This window comes from Gnatocerus cornutus, chromosome 4 (genome assembly GCF_029298725.1).
Source record: "Gnatocerus cornutus isolate USDA-ARS CGAHR chromosome 4, icGnaCorn1.1, whole genome shotgun sequence".
NCBI classification, from domain to species: Eukaryota; Metazoa; Arthropoda; class Insecta; order Coleoptera; family Tenebrionidae; genus Gnatocerus; species Gnatocerus cornutus.
The window spans coordinates 21,036,534-21,054,317 of NC_142236.1; the positions used below are offsets into that span (position 1 = coordinate 21,036,534).

The window sequence follows — 17,784 nt, forward strand, 5'->3', positions numbered from 1 at the left end:
TTTAATCGGCCATAACTCAGTTATTTGTCGTCGTATGTGAATTTTGAGCACGGATTTGAAATCTGCGTGAAATTCTACGCAAAATGAGCCGAAACACCGCAAGTTTGCTCCAAAAACAAGCGAGAAATCGACTGAAGAAATCCACGGTTGTGTAAAAAAACATAGTGCGCATTTACAAATTTAGATAGCCATTGTAACACAACATTGAAACAAAAAAGTGAGGACAGTTTTGGATTCAGTGTGAGATTCTGCGTTAAATGAGCACCAATAACTCAAATTTGCTTCACAAATTAACGAGATATTGACCAAAAACTGTTTTTAAGAGGCCTTTTAGGGGAGATTTTGGGGTGAAACGACAATCAAATATGTTTGAGTTATACATCAATCGAAAGAACAGCTCGAGATGTATCAACTGGCAAAATCTCAAATCGATAGGTCAAATAGTTTTAGAGTGTGGGTCAAAAAAAAACGTAAAAAAACACGATCATTGATTATGCATAATTCCAAAAGAAAAAAGAAGAAAAACGACGGCAAAAACCGTTTCTATCTATCGTAGTTTCGAAGATATTGACCAAAAAAAAATTCACCATTCGAAACTTCAATCGGTCATAACTCAGTTATTTGTCGTCGTACGTGGATTTTGAGCCCGGATTTGGAATCTTCACGAAATTCTGCATTAAATGAGTCCTAACACCACAAGTTTGCTCCAAAAATAAAAAAAAACAGTGCGCATTTATACATCATGTCAAACAACATTAAAACAAAACCTCACCTCGAAGGAACGCTTCGATCAACTAACACATAAAGTGACCTAGTCACAGCCTCCTCCGACCTGTTGGAGTTTCCAAGGAGAAAAATGAGCAATATAAAAAATAAATTTTATTTGTCCACATACTGAAATTACACATACATGATACAAAAAAAAAACTGAAAACTATCAAACAAACCTACGCTGTAATATTGACAACTTAACTAATTTAGTTATTTGATAAAATCAGTCGCCGAAAGATTGGGAAAATGCTCGAATAGAGGTTACACAGGAATGTTTCTCGACAATTAGTGTCAGCGTTATCGTCTGTATGGATGGTATGATTGCGAAGGCGTGTTATATCCAGATCCACGCTGCGGCCCTCCGGAATAAGAATCTCCCGATGCGTAATTACCTACGGTAGAATGATTCACAAGTGAACGTTTTGCCTTGACACCAGGGGACGCTCTATTAAGCAGGATAGTTGGGGCGGAGTTTGGGATTTCGTCTGAAAACCAAGGAGGTTGGGTGGGTGCACGATCGGAAGACAAACATTTCCAATTTTTTCATTGTTATATTTTACTCATCATCGAATAATCAAAGGTATGATAGGTACAATTCTTTTGTAAGATTCTGTTAAAACTAATAGACATCTTAATTCAGGCTAAATATACTCAATTAACTACCCCGATACAAATGCACTACTATATATATTTATAATATACTCCTTAAACGACACTATTTAACCAGGTCTCGTTTGAAAGTTTGCTTTTATTACTTGTGTTTTTTTTTCTTTTGTTTTATAACAACTACTAGACCTCGACAACCTTTACAATACTTAACAGGCTTATTGATCATGAAGATTGCTTGCAACAGGTGAATTACATTCTAATTGTGAGGCTGATTTACAGTGGCAGAGGATAATAACATGAGGAAGTTAAGAGGGACAAGTTACGTCAACGGTTGCTTAACTATTAGTTAACACGTTTTTTAAGAAATAACTAGCGACTTAAGAATTAGAAAACAATTACACTTACAGGTCACACTCATATATTAAATATACTTTTCCTCTGTCGGCTGACACGATTCTATTATTACTTAACATAATACAAAATAATATCTTTTGAGCAACAAAGCCTAATTTAAAATAGTAGCTTACATAAAAAACTAGACGGCTAGTTAAAAAACCACTGAGGAATTGCACTATAGTAAAGGCCCTAATTATATCTTCTTCTTTTTATTGTATAGTTAAAATTTAAAACTTATTCAGTATCTGTACATCAGTCAAATTGTCTAAATTTTACTCCTCTATTTAAATTTAATATTACACTAACAATTCAATTAACCAGAGAGTGGTGAAGTGATGCCGGTTTCACTCCACCACGGCGTGGTGGAATGAAACCGGCACCACCACACAACCCCCGAGCGAAATTGTAATATAAAATACAATTTATAAATAATTCTATATTACTTTGTAGATTTATTTTGTATTAATGTCTAAAAACTATTTTAAACTATCGCCATAAACGTATATTAATATATTCGTGTGTACGATGAACTCGGAGCCCCCGTAAATTGAAATGTTTGTACTGACGCAAACTGTAACGTTTTTGTTTGGAAATAAGGCAAACATTGAAGTGGGTGATTCGGTCAGCTTTTAGAATGTGTCATGTGTATGTACAGTAACTCCCCCACCACAGAAGAAAGGGTTACTTAAGTTCCTACCTACTTTAAAAGAGCGCTTTATTATTTTGTTTCTTAAAAAATTCTTGGTCTGCGTTAACCGAGGAATATTATACAATTAAAACTAGAAAACAATATCATTTATGTCTAGGTTGCTATCATCAAACATTGCTTAATGTAGATTGTCACACTCATAACTCTGAATCAAGAAAAAAAAATAGATAAAAAAAAGAGAATCAATTATCCGTTTGATTAGCTAGACACGTGAGGCCCAGACAGACAGAATCACTTCTACTAAATATAAATCACCGTGAATTCGTAAGTTACTAGCTATTAGTTATCTTATCGAAAGAACAACGCTCCCCCCCTCCCTGACAACCCCTAATTCAAAGTGTGTTGGAAAAGAAAATTCGGTCATTGGATCACAACCACTCGTCACCTAAATTTAAGATTGTAGTCTTTTGAATTGCAACTAAAATTATGTAAATAAATAGGATAAAAATGTACATCTCTGGACTAAAATATACAAAGGGAAAAAAATCGGATTCGAGTCGAGGCGCTTAGATAAAAGTCCTAGTCTAGATCTTTGTGGTTGTGTTACTTAAAATTATTAGTGACCTTAACTAACAATTATTTAAAATTCCCTATCATTCTTAAATTGGATTAGATTGTCTGCTGGTCAATTTAAATTTAATAACTTAGATAAAATACATTTATTATAGTATAATATATATATATACAATACGCCACCTACAATTTGATATTGATTCTTATAAACATGAGACTAGAGCACGTTCAACTTACAATAATCTGTTTCTCATACTATTCGTAGGAATACATCATAAATATATACGAAAGTTTCATTTATCATTACCAACTATTGTAAATGCATTTAACTTAAGTTTAAGACGTTACACCTACTAACTAAGTATGAATCACATTCTTCGTTTTTCTTCTTTATAGGATTTATATAGATATAATAAGACGCAACCACGCAGACACTCTAACTTTGAAATAGAGATATGAGGTAAAATCGAATTTACACTATTTTTAATTATATTATTATTTAATAACAACTTGAGCAGTGCTTAAAATTAGTCAACACTTCTGTCTGTCTGTTTTCGGGGACAAAATGAAAAAGCGCCCTCTCTGAACGAAAGAGCGCAACGAACGAAAACAAGAAAATCAAGAGCGAGCTGCAAGTTTCTCACATGTCAACCTAATCGGGATAATTGATTTTGGCGGGAGTGACCAGTCCGGCTGCTCTCTTCATGTTAATCAAGCCAACACGTTTCCAACTCTTATTATTATTATTGAACGCGTCCTCCTCCTCCGTATAGAACGTGGCCTTGACGGCCGCGTTCACGTACAACCGCACGTTGCCGCCGGTGGTGGTGGTGGAGGAGGGGGGCGCGTTGGCAGCACCGTTATCGAAAGGTTGTCAAGAACTGGGCCACTCTTTAAAATCATTGAAATGTTTAGCACCTGCGTTTGGAGGCTGCGATGAGTATCCGCTCACTTGGCTGCTGCCGTCGCTGCCGTACGAACGGGGCGGGGCGCCGTAGCCGCCGGCGTCCGCCGCCGATGCGTACGATCCGTAACCGTAGTTGTAATCGGAACCGGGCTTTGAGTTGCCGCCGGACGAGGACATGTTTGGCGGCGCACTGGGGGTGGCGGGGCCACCGGGACCAGATTGACCGCGCGAATACATATCCCCTGCAATGTAACCTGGTGAAACAAAAGAGAAAAACGGTTTCATGGGCGGTTCAGGCGTTCGACATGACAAGTTTTTTTTAAAAATCAGATTTTGTTGTGTTGGAAGCGGCGTGAGACTAAACGCCGGAAACGACGGATTCCACCTCGCGTTCTTACAATTCCATCCATCATTAAAACGATCGTTTTCGTCGCGAATCCGTCGCCTCCGGCCACCACTTACCTGACGCACCTGTCGAGCCGCTATTTTGCGCCATATTCCAGCTGTTCCAGCTTGTCCCACTACCGGCGCTGGGACCTAAATTCCTAATGATCATCACCCATTCCAACACCACACAACTTTGCGACTTACCGTACGACCCGTAACCCTGCTGTTGCGGGGGTCCGCCGTAGTTGTTGCCCCATTGGGGCGGCGGGCCTTGTGGGGCCGGTGGTGCGCCCCATCCTTGGTACGATCCCGGTCCTGATGGTGTTCCGTATCCGGCGTAACTCTGTTGTTGCGGCGACGTGCCCCATCCCTGATAACTCTGCATCATGTTGGGGCCCATCGGAGCGCCCAGATTCATGGGAGGAGCGCCCATTTGGCCGTTGGGACCCTGCATCATGCCCATGGGGGCTTGAGGGGGGCCCCAGGCCGAGGAGGGGTCGGCGCCGCCCATCTTGTTGCCTCCGGAGCCGTCGCGGGGTTCCGCTTTCTTGATTTCCACCTGTTTCCCGTTCAAGTTGACGAAATGCTCGGCGACACACCGATCGACTGATTCCTCGTCTTCGAACGACAAAAATCCGAAACCTGCAAGCAATGTTACCAACACAAGTGACGCTAATTTCACGATGGACAAACCTCGCGATTTCTTCTTCTCCTGGTCGTACATGATAACAACTTCCATCACTTTACCGAAGCGAGTGAAGAACGTCCTCAAGTCAGTTTCCGTCACGTTGGAGGGCAGCCCTCCTAAAAACACCTTAGGATACCCTCCGCCCTTCTTGGGCTTTTGTAGAGTCCGCGGATTGCATGGTTTCGGATCGATAGTTCTACAAACAAACCCATTAAAACCGCCCATTGCCCATCCGACAATTTTACCTTCCGTCTAGTGTATGTGGGCCATTTTGCAGTACCGAATTAACATTGGCTGGATCAGAAAACGTAACAAAACCAAATCCTCTAGATCGGCCAGACTCTGCATTTTTCATAACAACGCAATCGATGACTTCGCCATATCTAGAGAAAAAGCGTTGAAGATTGTCTTGAGTTGTCTCCCAAGACAAGCCCCCTACAAAGAGTTTGCTGGAACAAAAAGAAATATTCAAACGATTTGTTTTGACACAGCCGAGATGGACGATGACGAGCTCAAACTTTGCTATTAATAACTGGCAAAACACTTTTTCTGGCTGACAACCTTTTGAGATTTTTTCAAGCAGGCTTGCTTTGTACTACACAGGTGTTTTGACGATCTAAATTTATCGCAATTCTGTCGATATTCGCACCTACGCGAATTCCAAAGTTCTAATAAAAACGTTTTCGTACACTATTTTTACGTTCGTTATTTCGGAGCGTTGACTGCTGGGAAACTGTAATAACCTGTTTAGATTCAATTCTATACAAGACACCCCATTTAAGCGACGCTCCCCTTGCGTTCAAATACGTATTTAACCGTCTCAGTTACCATGCAATTGACTTTTTAATGCAATTTTTAACGCACTCTTCGGCAACAGCTGCATTTCGCATCTCATTGCCATTTTTTCATTAAAGGAAAAAAAAAAAAGAGAGTAGGTTGACCACACTTTGACATATTTGACAGCTTTTGTTACAATGACGTTCAAGAAAATTACGTTTTAGACACAACTGATCCATCATAGTCGCCTATGGAATAAGAAGATTACTTTGTTTGTCCTTTGTCATTTTTAATCACATTTTCGTACGATTCAAGTCAAGTATTTCTGAAAAGTGTCAAATTTTTATAAATATTCCAAAAAAAATGTAAATTTTTGGTTTTCTTAATTAACAAACATGTACATTTTTTGGTTCACACTTTTTTATTTAACCTCAAAATAATAAAATATGTACATATTCAGGGAAATTATAAATGTTTCTAGCATCAAGGGTGGCTATAAAATGTCAAAAAAAAATTGGCGCTCACTACAAATGTAGGGTTACATTTTTTCAACTGACACTTGTAGTTAACCTCATTCATAGAGTAAAGTTGGCTTTGAAAAAAAACATTTCAGTTGTGCTTTGAAACGTGAAAATCAAAAAATTGCGACACAAAACTAAAATTTCAAATTATTTAAATATTTAAATTATTGTGAATGACAGGAATTCCAGAGCCACCCTTTATGCTGGAAACATTTATTTTGCAAAAGAACAAGTGAAACCAAGTTATCTCTGGAATAAGAAACGTATGTCTAATATTAGATCGTTTGACTTTTATTCAAAAGTCAGTTGACATTTTAAATCACATTTTTGTACGAATTAATCCACAATTATTATTAATTAATTAATCATTATTAAGTATTTCTATTTTCCTAAAAATTCAAAAAAGACACCTGTCATTAAGTTGTATTTAGTTTGAGTACATAAAAAAATGGTGTTTTTTTAATCAAAATAGTCAAATGTTCAAAATTTTCAAACATGTTTTTAAAAAAATCACGTTGGTTTAAGCAATTTGTTTGATATTTTGTAGTCAAGTATTAATATTCACCTAGTTGGCGTTGCCCTTTCGTAAAAAAATGAAATCAAAGCATGCTGTGACTGCGTGGTTTCAGTGCATGCTTGACACAAAAGTGACAGTTTGATCTTTATGAAGAATGTCAGGTTACGTTTTTCGATCTATCAACGACCACGTGTTGTTTATAAACGCACAATGATTTTTTTAACACCAAATATGTGTTGACGTCATTCTGTTTGTAAAATGAAAAAAAATATGAATGACATGACATCATATTGCACAAAAAATGTGCAAAATAGTAACAAATTAAAAGATAGTTCAATCCTAAGAGAGGAACATTTATGAACATCTTGTATATGTAGTTACTTCAAGTAGATTTACAATGACATTTCACTTTCAAGACGCACTAGATTTAGTGAAATAATTTTGATCCACGTTAGCTTAACAATTTGACAATTGGGGTCAGGCATTACTATTCATCAAATTGGCGTTGCTTTTTGGTTAAAAAAAATTGCTTGTCGTCGAAGCAAGCGTGACTGCGTGGGTTCAGGGCATACTTGATAAAAATTTTCTTGATCACCCGTTAAACGTAAGTGTGATAATAATTCATGCATATATTCAAATGACATTTGACAATCGTGTCTATTTCCTAAGTTGACTTTTAATTTGGAGTTTTAAGCTCAGTTCTTTTACGGATTCGCTAGATTCGACTCCATTGACAACTAAACAAATAAGTGTTTGATTCTTCGTTTTTGTCAAGGAAGTGAGGTTAGGTTATTGGATTTATCAAAGAAATACCACGTGTTGTTTATAAACGAGCAATGACTTTTCAACGCCAAATAACATCCACTCTGAAAACATAAAAGTTACCAAAATTGGCAAAACGGAAACAGGTGGCAAAAGTGGTAACTAAATGGGCATTTGATGTTTCTAATGTCAAAAAGTTCAATTTCAAATGTAATTTGATTTGATGTTTGGTGAATGGATCAGGTGTGTTGATGTCATTCCTTGTTTATAAAACAGTTCTAAAACGTCAAAAGTAAAAAACACTGCAAAAAGCCCACTAGATGACATGTAAATAACAAGAAATTGAACGATATTTTGGTTTTAAAAGTAAAATTTATCAATTCTTTTGTTGGTAAACACTTTGGCGTGACTTGACAGAATTTCTGTCAAAACCGCAATTGAAACAAAACAATTCTTTTGCCACATAACGGAAAATTTCACAAATTACTTCCACGACGGCATCCATATTTATGTCCCAGATAACAAAATAGTTTAAAATCCAGGTAGCCACGTAAATTACCAACCAACTAGATAAAAAATCTCGTTGACGTAGCATCAAATTTAGTTCGAAAGTAAAGATAAAACCGTCTTTTCTGCACCTTTCGGCGTTATCTAACGAATGCTCAATCCTAACCTAAATAGATAAAAATGAGGCGGCCGAAAAAAGCACGCCACGACCCGGATCAAGTCGGCTGTTTATATGACGCAGCATCGAAAAAAGCGTTTGTCAAAAATTTGTAGGTTATTGGTCAGCCATGGAACGCCGCCCCCACGGCATCGTGCCCTTTCGACCCACATCTCCTGGGGGCATTGCCCTCGGGGGCGGCGCGTCCGTTTACCCTTTCTCGTCTCCGTCCACCATTTCAGGCACCCTCAGCATTCTCATGGGGGCGGTTGCGGCGGCACACTTTTACACAAACACTCAACACCACAACGGACAATGGCAGCTCCACGACTTCCGTCTTGTGGAAAAGTAAACGTGATTTAGGCGCCACCGCGGCCACGCCGCCACTCAAAACGCAGTAAGAAATTCGTAATACATACCCGTACTCGTATTCTTCCATTACAAACTTATGACTTCTTACACTAAACTTAAAATTAATTTAAATCTAACGTTAAGAACTATCCTAATTAACAACTACGATAGGAATACACAGACATGACATACCGTCAGGGTAGGGGAGTTAGAAACCATTTTGTTGGAGGGGAGGCTTGCGTGGAATGCGTCATTGGCAACGACCAATCAGCGCGCGAGTTGAGAGAACTCAGCGCCATCATGGCGGATACGAACAAAGCGCGCGAATTTCAAACCACCCACATCTAAAGGATCCTTTTATTCAGAACAATTATCCTAGATACTTATATCTATAAAAATATTTCCAAGTTTTAAAACGCTAATTTACATAATTACAGTAAAAATGTGACCACGATGAAAATATACAATGATAAAAATGTAAATCGAACGACATAAATAACACAGTCACAAAAGTAATTTCAAGACATAATTAACCCTCACTAATCACAAACAAATCTACACCTAAATCAAACAAACTTACAGCCAAATTCGTTTGTCGTACATTAAAAAAACTCTCGCTCGGTTACCTCTTGAACCGATTTTTAAAAGAACTTATACTTTTCAACATCAGCGGCGCTTTCTTCGGCTTCACGTGTCCACTCGCCCTCTCCGCCGCTCGCGCTCCAGGATTAGGCACGGCGACTTTTCCTGCGTCCCCGGAAGTCGCCAACGTACTCAACTTGGCCGACGGAGTCATCACAGGTTTCCTTAGATCGAAGGCCGTCCCGTTCTTCGCTTGTTTACGCGCTACAAAAAAATGGTCATTTCGAGCCGGATTAATATTTCATTTAACAAACCTATGTTCCTTGGGGGTTTCGCGACGGCATCCACGTACGCCAACTTCGTCATTCTCACCGGAAGTGACTTGTCTTGAGATTGTTTGATGTTGGCAGTCAACGCCTTTAGTTTGGCGTCTCGTTCGTCCAGGCAGCGCAGGTACATTTCCCTCCACGTCTCCATTTCTTCGCGGCGCTTGTTGCGGAACTCTTTTTGACAGTGGAGGCCCCAGAGTTCGTCCGTGTCTTCGATGAGGTATGGGTTGTGATGTTCCATCGTGTAGAGTTGGTTGGGGGTGGCCTTCTCCAGGATGGGCTTTAGGATGGTGTAAGGAACCCCTCCAGTGTATTCCAGGGCGTCGATGTTATCCTGGAGGATTCGCGTGCACAGTTCGAACAGCGAGGGGACTTTTCCCGTGCCCATTTTGTTGCCCGAGTACACTTTAGTCCTGCGGGAAAACTGGTAAGACGCAATGACTACAACAGAGGAGTTACCTTTGGTTCTTTGAAGAGATTATATTAGAGAGGGTTTCCGACTCTGAAAGGAACTTCTTGGATTGGTTGTCCAACGAAATAAGGTTACCCAAAGGGCGGTAGTTTGGGGTGATGGTTGGCAAAAGACTTGAGAGGTTGAGATCCATGGGCTCCACTGCGATCTCCTTCAGAAGTTTCGGGACCTAAACACAATCAAGGAGTTATAAAAATACAATTTGGGGTTTTTACCGGGTCCTCCACTTTCACCACTGTCTTCTCCTTCTTCTCGGGTTTCTTCTTCACCACTGGTTTAGTGGAAGATGAAGAGGGCTCGCACATCCCTAAAGCTTCGGCGAAACTCGCTCCAGACCCAGAATCAATGCCGTTATTGGATAAATTCCCGTTTAACGATTTCTTTTTGGGTTTCTTCTCATCGTCTCTATCCCTCGATCTGTCTTTACTCTTCTTCTTCTTTTCGTCTTTGGTTTTCGAGCTGTGTTCGTGTCTTTTATTATCCTCTTTTCGGACTTTTCGGTCTCGATCCGTTTGTTTCTCCTTTTTATTGGACTTTGAGTCGGGGAAGGAGTCCCGCGACTTTTTGTTTTCAGGCTTTTTGTGTTTCTTCTCCTTTCGTGTCTCTTCGTCGTCTTCACTATCAAGTCGCCTCTCTTTGTGTCTTCGTTCTTTTTCCTCCTCGCTGTCGATTCTCCGTTTCGCTTCCTCCCTCTTCACGCGCTTCCTTGGACTCTCCTCCTCGCTCTCTTCACTTTCTTCTTTTCTCTTATGCGACTTGTGTTTGTGCCCATTGTGTTTGTGTCGCTCCTTCTTAGAACTGTCCGATCTCGACGACTCCCTGCTCTTCCTGTCTTCACTCCTGTTTTCACTCTTCCTATGACTAGAAGAAGTGTTGACTTTTTCTTGGTCGTCACTATCGGATTGTTCCTCCCCCGTCTGATAGCCGTCCTCTTCGTCGTCATCGTCGTCGTCGTCGTCGTCCTCGTCCTCTTCCTCCTGCTCCCCCACGACCATTTCTTTCCACTTGGCCACCAGACTCTTGGCAGAGTCGCCGACGTCGCCCCCCAACTTCCTCAAGCCGTTCACAGTGCGCCCAACCCCAGTCTGCTCCAAATGCACGACTTTAATAGGAAGCTTGTACAACTTCTGCAGATAATGAAGGAGCTGAAAAAACAGAACTAGTCGCTTTGAAGCCAGAAATGGGAGCACCGTACCTTGCCGTCATTCCGACTTTCCGTGTATTTATCCAGCGATTCCTGACAATGCCGGACGACTTTTAACAAGTTTTCGTGGTTTTCGCCCATTTTCACCGATTTTCACTCGACAATTTCACGGTTTTTTCATTTGAAGACGACACAAACAGATGGTCACCTGTTGGCTTGATTTTTATCGTTATCACCATTTAAAACGCACTTTTCTATTGACGCGACGTGTTACAACGGAAATTGGAATTTTTCACGAGTTTTCAGACCGCATTTGGTGCGTTTGTGAGAAGAGTCTTAAAAGAAACACCAATTTTGGTCAGCTGTCACCCAAATGTCATTGTGTCACTTTGTCACGACGGTGGAGTGAAGTTAGCCGCCAGTTCCAGAGCCCGGAACGAATTATAATAAAAATATAGGGTTAATCCGGGGATTTTCGTACCTGGGTGAGGTTAGCCCCATCGGATTTGCCACAAGTCATATCCTGAGAACTTAACAATTGATTGTTTCTGCCCGAAATCCAACTAAAATTTTCAAATCTAGAGTCAAGGCGTCTAACTGAAGGACGCTTTCACAACTCGATTTAATTAGAAAATCTGTTTTAATTGAATCGATTTCACCCACACACCTTAAAGTGGTTGTCGAATCACTAGAAACTCACTTAACTGTGGTTTAGTGATCGAATTTCGTTTCAACGAGAGGTTATGTGCTGTCAGTGTCACCTGTCAAAATGACGGTCCACAATATTTACATTTTCGACAAAGCCGGAGTCCTGCTCTATTACAACGAATGGAATCGTTTAAAACAGTCGGGAATGACCAGAGAAGAGGTGGCTATCAACCCTTGAAGTAAAAACAAGTTTTGTTATTTTTTTTCCAGGAAGGCAAGTTGATGTATGGCATGTTATTCTCCATCAAGTCGTTTGTTAGTAAAATCTCCCCCACGGACACCAGAGAAGGTTTCTTGTACTACAAGACCTCCAAGTATACCCTGCACTTCCTGGAGACTCCGTCTGGTCTGAAGTTTGTGCTGAATACAGACAATAATGCACAGGGCGTTCGAGAATTGTTGCAGCAGATTTATAGTCAAGTGTTTGTGGAGTATGTGGTTAAGAATCCGTTGGTGAAACTGTCGGAGCCTATTCAGTCAGAGTTGTTCAAGACAAAGTTGGATACTTTTATTAAGCAGTCGTCTGTTTATTTAACTAAAGCCTTGTGATTTAGGTTAGGAAGGGTTGGTTAAACTGGCTTGTTAAGTTAAGAAATTAATAAAGTTTTCCGTGTCTGTAACAAATCAATTTCATTCTCCTGGAATTTTTACAGACAAAAAGCGCGCCGTTTTAATCGACCAATCAAAACCGGCGCCGGTGTAACCGACCAATCAGAACCAATCTCGTTCGTTGACAGTTTGCTACTGCGCAGTTGAGTTTGCGATTTTCAAAAATTGATTCTGCCGCTTTCAAATGAACTTTTTCGCTTTTTTTTGTAGTTCAGTGAACGTCGAGACGCTCAATTCTCACGTGTGCCTTTTTATTTGAGTAAGTATCGACATTGCTAAATCAGTTTGAGCTTTTATTCACATTGTAGGTTATGTTATGTTGCATTGGTGAAAAAAACGACTTTGTGTTTGCTGGCATCTAATTAACAACATTTTGGAATGTTCCAGAGAGGTTTTAGCATGTGATGGAAATTAGAGGTAGGTAGAATTTGGAATTTCAAAGGAATTGTAGGAGTTTTGCAAGTTTGTGACTTCGAGCACGCCAATGTATTGTTGGTTGCATAACGTGGAAATTAGTGAACAGCAACAGCTCATCAATCACTAAAATGGTGACTAAATAGCGGCAACAAAATCTAGGAAAATACGATTCATGATCTCATGCCATTGCAAGATATGTAAACACGTGTTAAAAATGGGCTCAAAAACGACATTGAGGTGTTTTTTTTTTTATTTTTCGGACATTTTGTGTTCAGTTTTTTGGGTTAATTTAGGTGTTTTATCATCGTGTAGTTCAAAATTAGTCGTAAAAATTAATTTATCCATAAATTACAGGTATCATTTACATATTATAATTAATAAATTCGCTTTTTATCACCATAATCATCAGTAATCAACCGAATTGATATAGAGCCAGTTTATCATAGTATCGCTTATCTTGAAGTGTTATTTTTTACAGTTTTTATCTCTAATTTAATTGTGTTACATTTTTTATTATTGTCCAAGGAGGCGTGGAACTTAACAAGTGTGTTGGCACTATAGTTTGCAAGAAAACACGTTTTTATTTTGCCTTTTTTACCTCTATTTCTCCCTCATGTTAATTTATTCCTCTACAATTCCCTCAAGACATCGTCAGCGCATGTAAACAAACTCACTTGATTAAGAACCAACTTTAAATTGAAGTAAACAAAATTTGACGCAGTGTTTACTGCGATTTTTCTTCGCTCCAATATAATTTACCACTTAATACCGAAACAAAGAATCAATATAAATTTCATCTAGTCATCATTTAATCTTAAACTTGATTCCAATCCTCCACATTACTATGACAACCTCTTGAGAATAAACAACTTCAGCATGTCGTAATCCTCAAAGGAAATCATTTAAAATTTTCAAAGTTGCAAGTAGGCGTTTTGATGTGATTCCCCGAACTAGCTGCGTGTGAATTTATGGCTTGTGTACCAAACTGCTGCATATAGTGGTCAATTATTTAACGTTTTTCCGCCAAGTCAAGATACAGTTCACAAAGTGGCGGCCAACTAGATGAGCGTTGATGTTGAAAATGCCATTAGGCGCCTCCACCATTTCCCCTCAGAGTCCCTGAAAACCCATTACCCTCCCCGAATCCACGCATTTCTCTCTTTTATACCAAGTTAATGTGCTATACCTAGCGACTAACAGAATCCACCTGTGCGTGATACGATCATTGCGTCAAAATTCCTGCTAAAACGGGAAGCGCGCGCCTTCCACCGCCAGTTGGTCCTTGCCATTGCCGAGGACATGTTTTGGATCTTGCGAAGGACGAGGCTAACGAGCGCGGCCGCGTTACTCAACACACTCAACAACAACAACACTGGTGAGTTTAGTGCAGAATTTTACTTTTTTTGTTGATTTTTTCCCAGAGAAATGTTAAAATTCCGAAGACACCGAATTTTCTTTTTTCCAATTTCCGGTCAATTACCGCCTCCCTCAGTTGATCTGTCCCGACATTTCCTGATTCAATTCGTCTCGTGTCAACCGCTCTTATTATATTCTGAGGGATGTTTGCGTCTTAATTCTTTGCGAGGAAATTGGATAACGCGAGCTAATTTCCATGAAAACATTTCATTTCTTATTAACGAGCGAAATTACTTTGCATTCATTAATTAATTGACGGAAAAAATGTGGTCGAAATTATTTGAATTTTTCATCGGTTTGGCTGTGAAAAAAGTTACATCGCCGTTGGCCGTTTGTTGTCCACAGCAGACTTGATCAAACATGTTACCACATTAATTAAACAAAATTTATCATTTTCCACATAAAAGGAGTTTCATTAAATTCATATTTCAAAGCAAATTCAGTTTATAGATAATTAATTTTATGAATACCAATTTTGTTTATTCATTAATTTAAATTATTTGCGTGTCTATTTCCCGGAAAATCCGATTTGGTTGTCTAGTGTGTGAAAAATTCTCGCACGTTTTTTCTCGCATTAAAACTGAGTTTAAATTTCTTAAGTGCTCGAGTCGGAGGGAATTCGTTAAAACTAATGATAAGTTTTCATTATCATAAATAATTTCTGTTCTGTGTCATGAATAATTAAAGCGTAATTTTGTTTTGGATGTCGGTTTCATGCTTGCGGAGAAACAAGACTTGCAAATTAAAGTTTTCCGAGAAGATGAGGCTAAACTTTCCAGTCACTTGAGGATATTTTTTGTGTAGTTTGAGTGCTATCAACATACACAGGAAATTAGCAGTTCTCGATCTCTCTGTTGGTTCTTTTCCTCTAATCCGCGCAACATTTTCATGGCTTCCCATGCAAATAGCGCCGATTTCTGGCTCATGAATAATGAAAATTTTATTTATATCAGTCTCAGAAATGGTAATTTTTCTTCACTACACTTTGCATAACAGAGACGATTCATCCACAAAGCCTTCCCATGTACAGTCACCAGCAAAAGAAATGAGCTTGTGATGTTTGTGAGGTTTAATATCTGAATTTGTAAATGCGCACTATGTTTTTTTACATAGCCATGGACGCTGCAAACCTTCTTCGATCGATTTCTCACTTATTTTCCTAACAAACTCAGTCATGGAGCCGGGATTTTATTGGAAAAAATGGTGGTAACATTGCCGACTGGATCACTTAAAGTGGCAACTAATATGTTAGAACGGCTCGGCTCATAGAAAAAATTTTGTACACAACTCGTACGAAAGACAGTTTGCGGCTTCACATGAGCTAGTGATATTTGTGAGGTTTCGTTTTGTTCTTTTTTATATGCCTACTTTAATTTTTAAATGTTTTTTTACATAACCGTGGAATTTAACAATCGCAAGTTTGTTAACATTCGTATTTTTAATTTCTGAAATCTCACGATTTTGCTGTTTTTCTTGAGTGGAAAATTTGATTTTTTTTTCGAAAAAAAAAATTCATGTTTACAATCCTGTATACTTTCTTCGGTCGATTTCTCGCTTATTTTTGGAGAAAACTGGTGTTATTGGGGCTTAATTTACGCAGAATTTTGCGCAGATTCCAAATCCGGACTCAAAATCCGCGTACGATGACAAATACCTAACCAAGTTTATGATTTTACGGCTGTGTGAAAAAACATAGTACGCATTTACAAATAACACTAGTTCATTTCTTTTGCTGTTGGCTGTACACTATTATCCCTCCATTAACGCGCTTTTTATCCCGCCCAAATCGAATTTATGAAAATAAACAGCTTTGTCGTGTCTCGATTATATCACTTTAGAGTAATGAGAGTTGGGGATTTTATTTTCTCAAAGTTGCGACTCGGTCATTAGTATGCAAAAGCCGGTGAATATAAATGACCGCCGATGGAGTCAAAAGGCAAGAATTGATGGTTTTTTTCGAGTGAGCTGGGGTGGTGAAAAACGATAAGCGTTGCCAACATCACAAAATTAAAAAGCACGTGTTGTATTGTTTACTTTTTACATAATAAATGAAAGTGTTACCAGCGCCCACTTCATTTTCTAAATTTAGTATGCAAAATAGCGTGGATATACGGGTCAATCGCAATTCAATGGGGGAGTTGCTGGGATTTTGATGAACTGTAAACAAATATAGACGCACATTATGTTACCAACACATGTCGGCCGTTTTTAGGAGCTAAAATTATGTTAAAAATTGGGTCAAATTTGTTTTTTACGCGAAAAAAATTACATTTTAAACGTTGAAATGGAACGGATGTGAAAATACAGGTGTCGTTTTTCAATTTGTTTTCAAAGCTACTAGAATATCAAACAAAGTGATTATTTTTGAATGGTCACGTTGAATTTTATGGTATATTATTTAATGGGGGTGTTATTGTAACCATGTTGCACGTGGATGCAGTTGAAATAACGAGTCGAATTATAGCTACGATCCTGTAATATGAGATTCACATGAGTGGGTCATATTTCCACTTGTTGGAATATAAATGTCATTGTCATTTAGGTTTTTTTTTTGTAATTTTTGAACTATGACAGACAGAAATATGCGGTTTTCACTATTGTTTTCTCATCCTTGAGCCGATAAGTATCAGTTGTCACCTTTACCGAATTTGAAATTAGATTTTTTTTATTTTAAATTGTGTATCTTAATTTAATTCGGTCGATTTCTCGCGTATTTGTGAAACAAACTTAAATTATTTGTGCTCATTTTACGCAGAATTTCACGCGCAATCCAAAACTGTGCGAACTTCTTGCGTAGTCAATAAATAACCAAATTGGAAGCGATTGAATTTTCGGATTTTGAAGTTTTAGTTCCGAAATGTACATGGTGTTTCAAAATAATTTTCATCTAGTTACCTTTTTGTGCCGCTCATATGCATTAGAACTAGTTATGTCACTTTGGACATCTGTCAATCTGTCACATGTCAAACGTCAAAATCGCCAATAGGATTGAAATACTAAGTAATTAGGTATTATGAGGTTATGTAACCAACGTTCCGATCAGTATCATTGTAAAGCGGCATTTTTAATTTGTACGGAAAATCATAGGTGACTAGATGAATTTTTTTTCGAAATACGGTGTATAAAGTCCCTATATCTCCGAAACTAAGACAGATAGCAAGATGCGGTTTTCGCCATCGTTTTTTTTTCGCGCTTATCTTGCTTAAAATCCGCTCTCGGATATCAAAAATTTGAATTTTTTAACTGTTGTAAATAATATAATTTCTTGTTCGAATTTCCGGGACATCGCTTTAGTGCTAATTAATTTTTCAGAACGATTGTGGTGCTTAGGAAGTTTACAACGTCGGCTTGATCTTCAATTCGTAATCATCAAAAATTCACAGAAACGCCGGCAAAGAGCTTTCCTAAGATGTAGTTTACCGAGCACTTTAAAAAAAATTTGTCCAATTTAATGTTTTCATTTAGAAACGTTGGTTCTCTTAAAAATGTCGATTTAGAATAAAAAATTACAATTTTAGTTCTCAAGCTTTGAAAT

The 17,784-nt window shown here is 38.6% G+C and overlaps 4 protein-coding genes across 13 annotated transcripts in view; 2 read left to right on the forward strand and 2 right to left on the reverse strand.

Moving 5' to 3' along the window:
* Positions 1–866: 866 nt before the first annotated feature.
* Positions 867–8,827, reverse strand: Hrb27C (Heterogeneous nuclear ribonucleoprotein at 27C). 9 transcript variants are annotated; one of them, XM_088033886.1, is made up of 7 exons: positions 8,765–8,827; positions 5,226–5,429; positions 4,986–5,176; positions 4,497–4,934; positions 4,368–4,442; positions 3,917–4,159; positions 867–1,163 (listed from the first exon to the last, which is right to left on the reverse strand). In XM_088033886.1, exons 2-7 carry the CDS (start codon positions 5,333–5,335, stop codon positions 1,069–1,071), a joined length of 1,152 nt encoding a protein of 383 aa, XP_087890012.1. In that variant the 5' UTR covers positions 5,336–5,429; positions 8,765–8,827; the 3' UTR covers positions 867–1,068. The 9 variants fall into 9 exon arrangements, with proteins under 9 accessions (XP_087890012.1, XP_087890008.1, XP_087890007.1 ...); XM_088033882.1 differs by lacking the exon at positions 8,765–8,827 and adding an exon at positions 8,641–8,758; XM_088033881.1 differs by lacking the exon at positions 8,765–8,827 and adding an exon at positions 8,436–8,566 and having other exon boundaries at positions 3,917–4,147; positions 4,377–4,442.
* An 88-nt stretch (positions 8,828–8,915) lies between these two features.
* EloA (transcription elongation factor elongin A) lies at positions 8,916–11,534 on the reverse strand. The gene is made up of 5 exons (XM_088034334.1): positions 11,151–11,534; positions 10,171–11,100; positions 9,943–10,124; positions 9,469–9,896; positions 8,916–9,418 (listed from the first exon to the last, which is right to left on the reverse strand). Exons 1-5 carry the CDS (start codon positions 11,238–11,240, stop codon positions 9,195–9,197), a joined length of 1,854 nt encoding a protein of 617 aa, XP_087890460.1. The 5' UTR covers positions 11,241–11,534; the 3' UTR covers positions 8,916–9,194.
* Positions 11,535–11,760: 226 nt separating this feature from the next.
* On the forward strand, positions 11,761–12,431 carry Bet5 (blocked early in transport 5). Its single transcript, XM_088034335.1, has 2 exons — positions 11,761–11,967; positions 12,018–12,431. Exons 1-2 carry the CDS (start codon positions 11,869–11,871, stop codon positions 12,354–12,356), a joined length of 438 nt encoding a protein of 145 aa, XP_087890461.1. The 5' UTR covers positions 11,761–11,868; the 3' UTR covers positions 12,357–12,431.
* Positions 12,432–12,530: 99 nt separating this feature from the next.
* The window catches only part of LOC148176680 (uncharacterized), a 33,989-nt gene continuing 28,735 nt past the window's right edge, over positions 12,531–17,784 (forward strand). Inside the window, exons 1-2 of one of the 2 annotated variants that reach the window (XM_088034688.1) lie at positions 12,531–12,675; positions 12,725–12,833. In XM_088034688.1, coding sequence (XP_087890814.1) covers positions 12,821–12,833 — 13 coding nt within the window. In that variant the 5' untranslated portion in view covers positions 12,531–12,675; positions 12,725–12,820. Of the gene's footprint in view, positions 12,676–12,724; positions 12,834–13,889; positions 14,209–17,784 lie in introns of those variants that run through there. The other variant, XM_088034687.1, reaches the window with a different exon arrangement.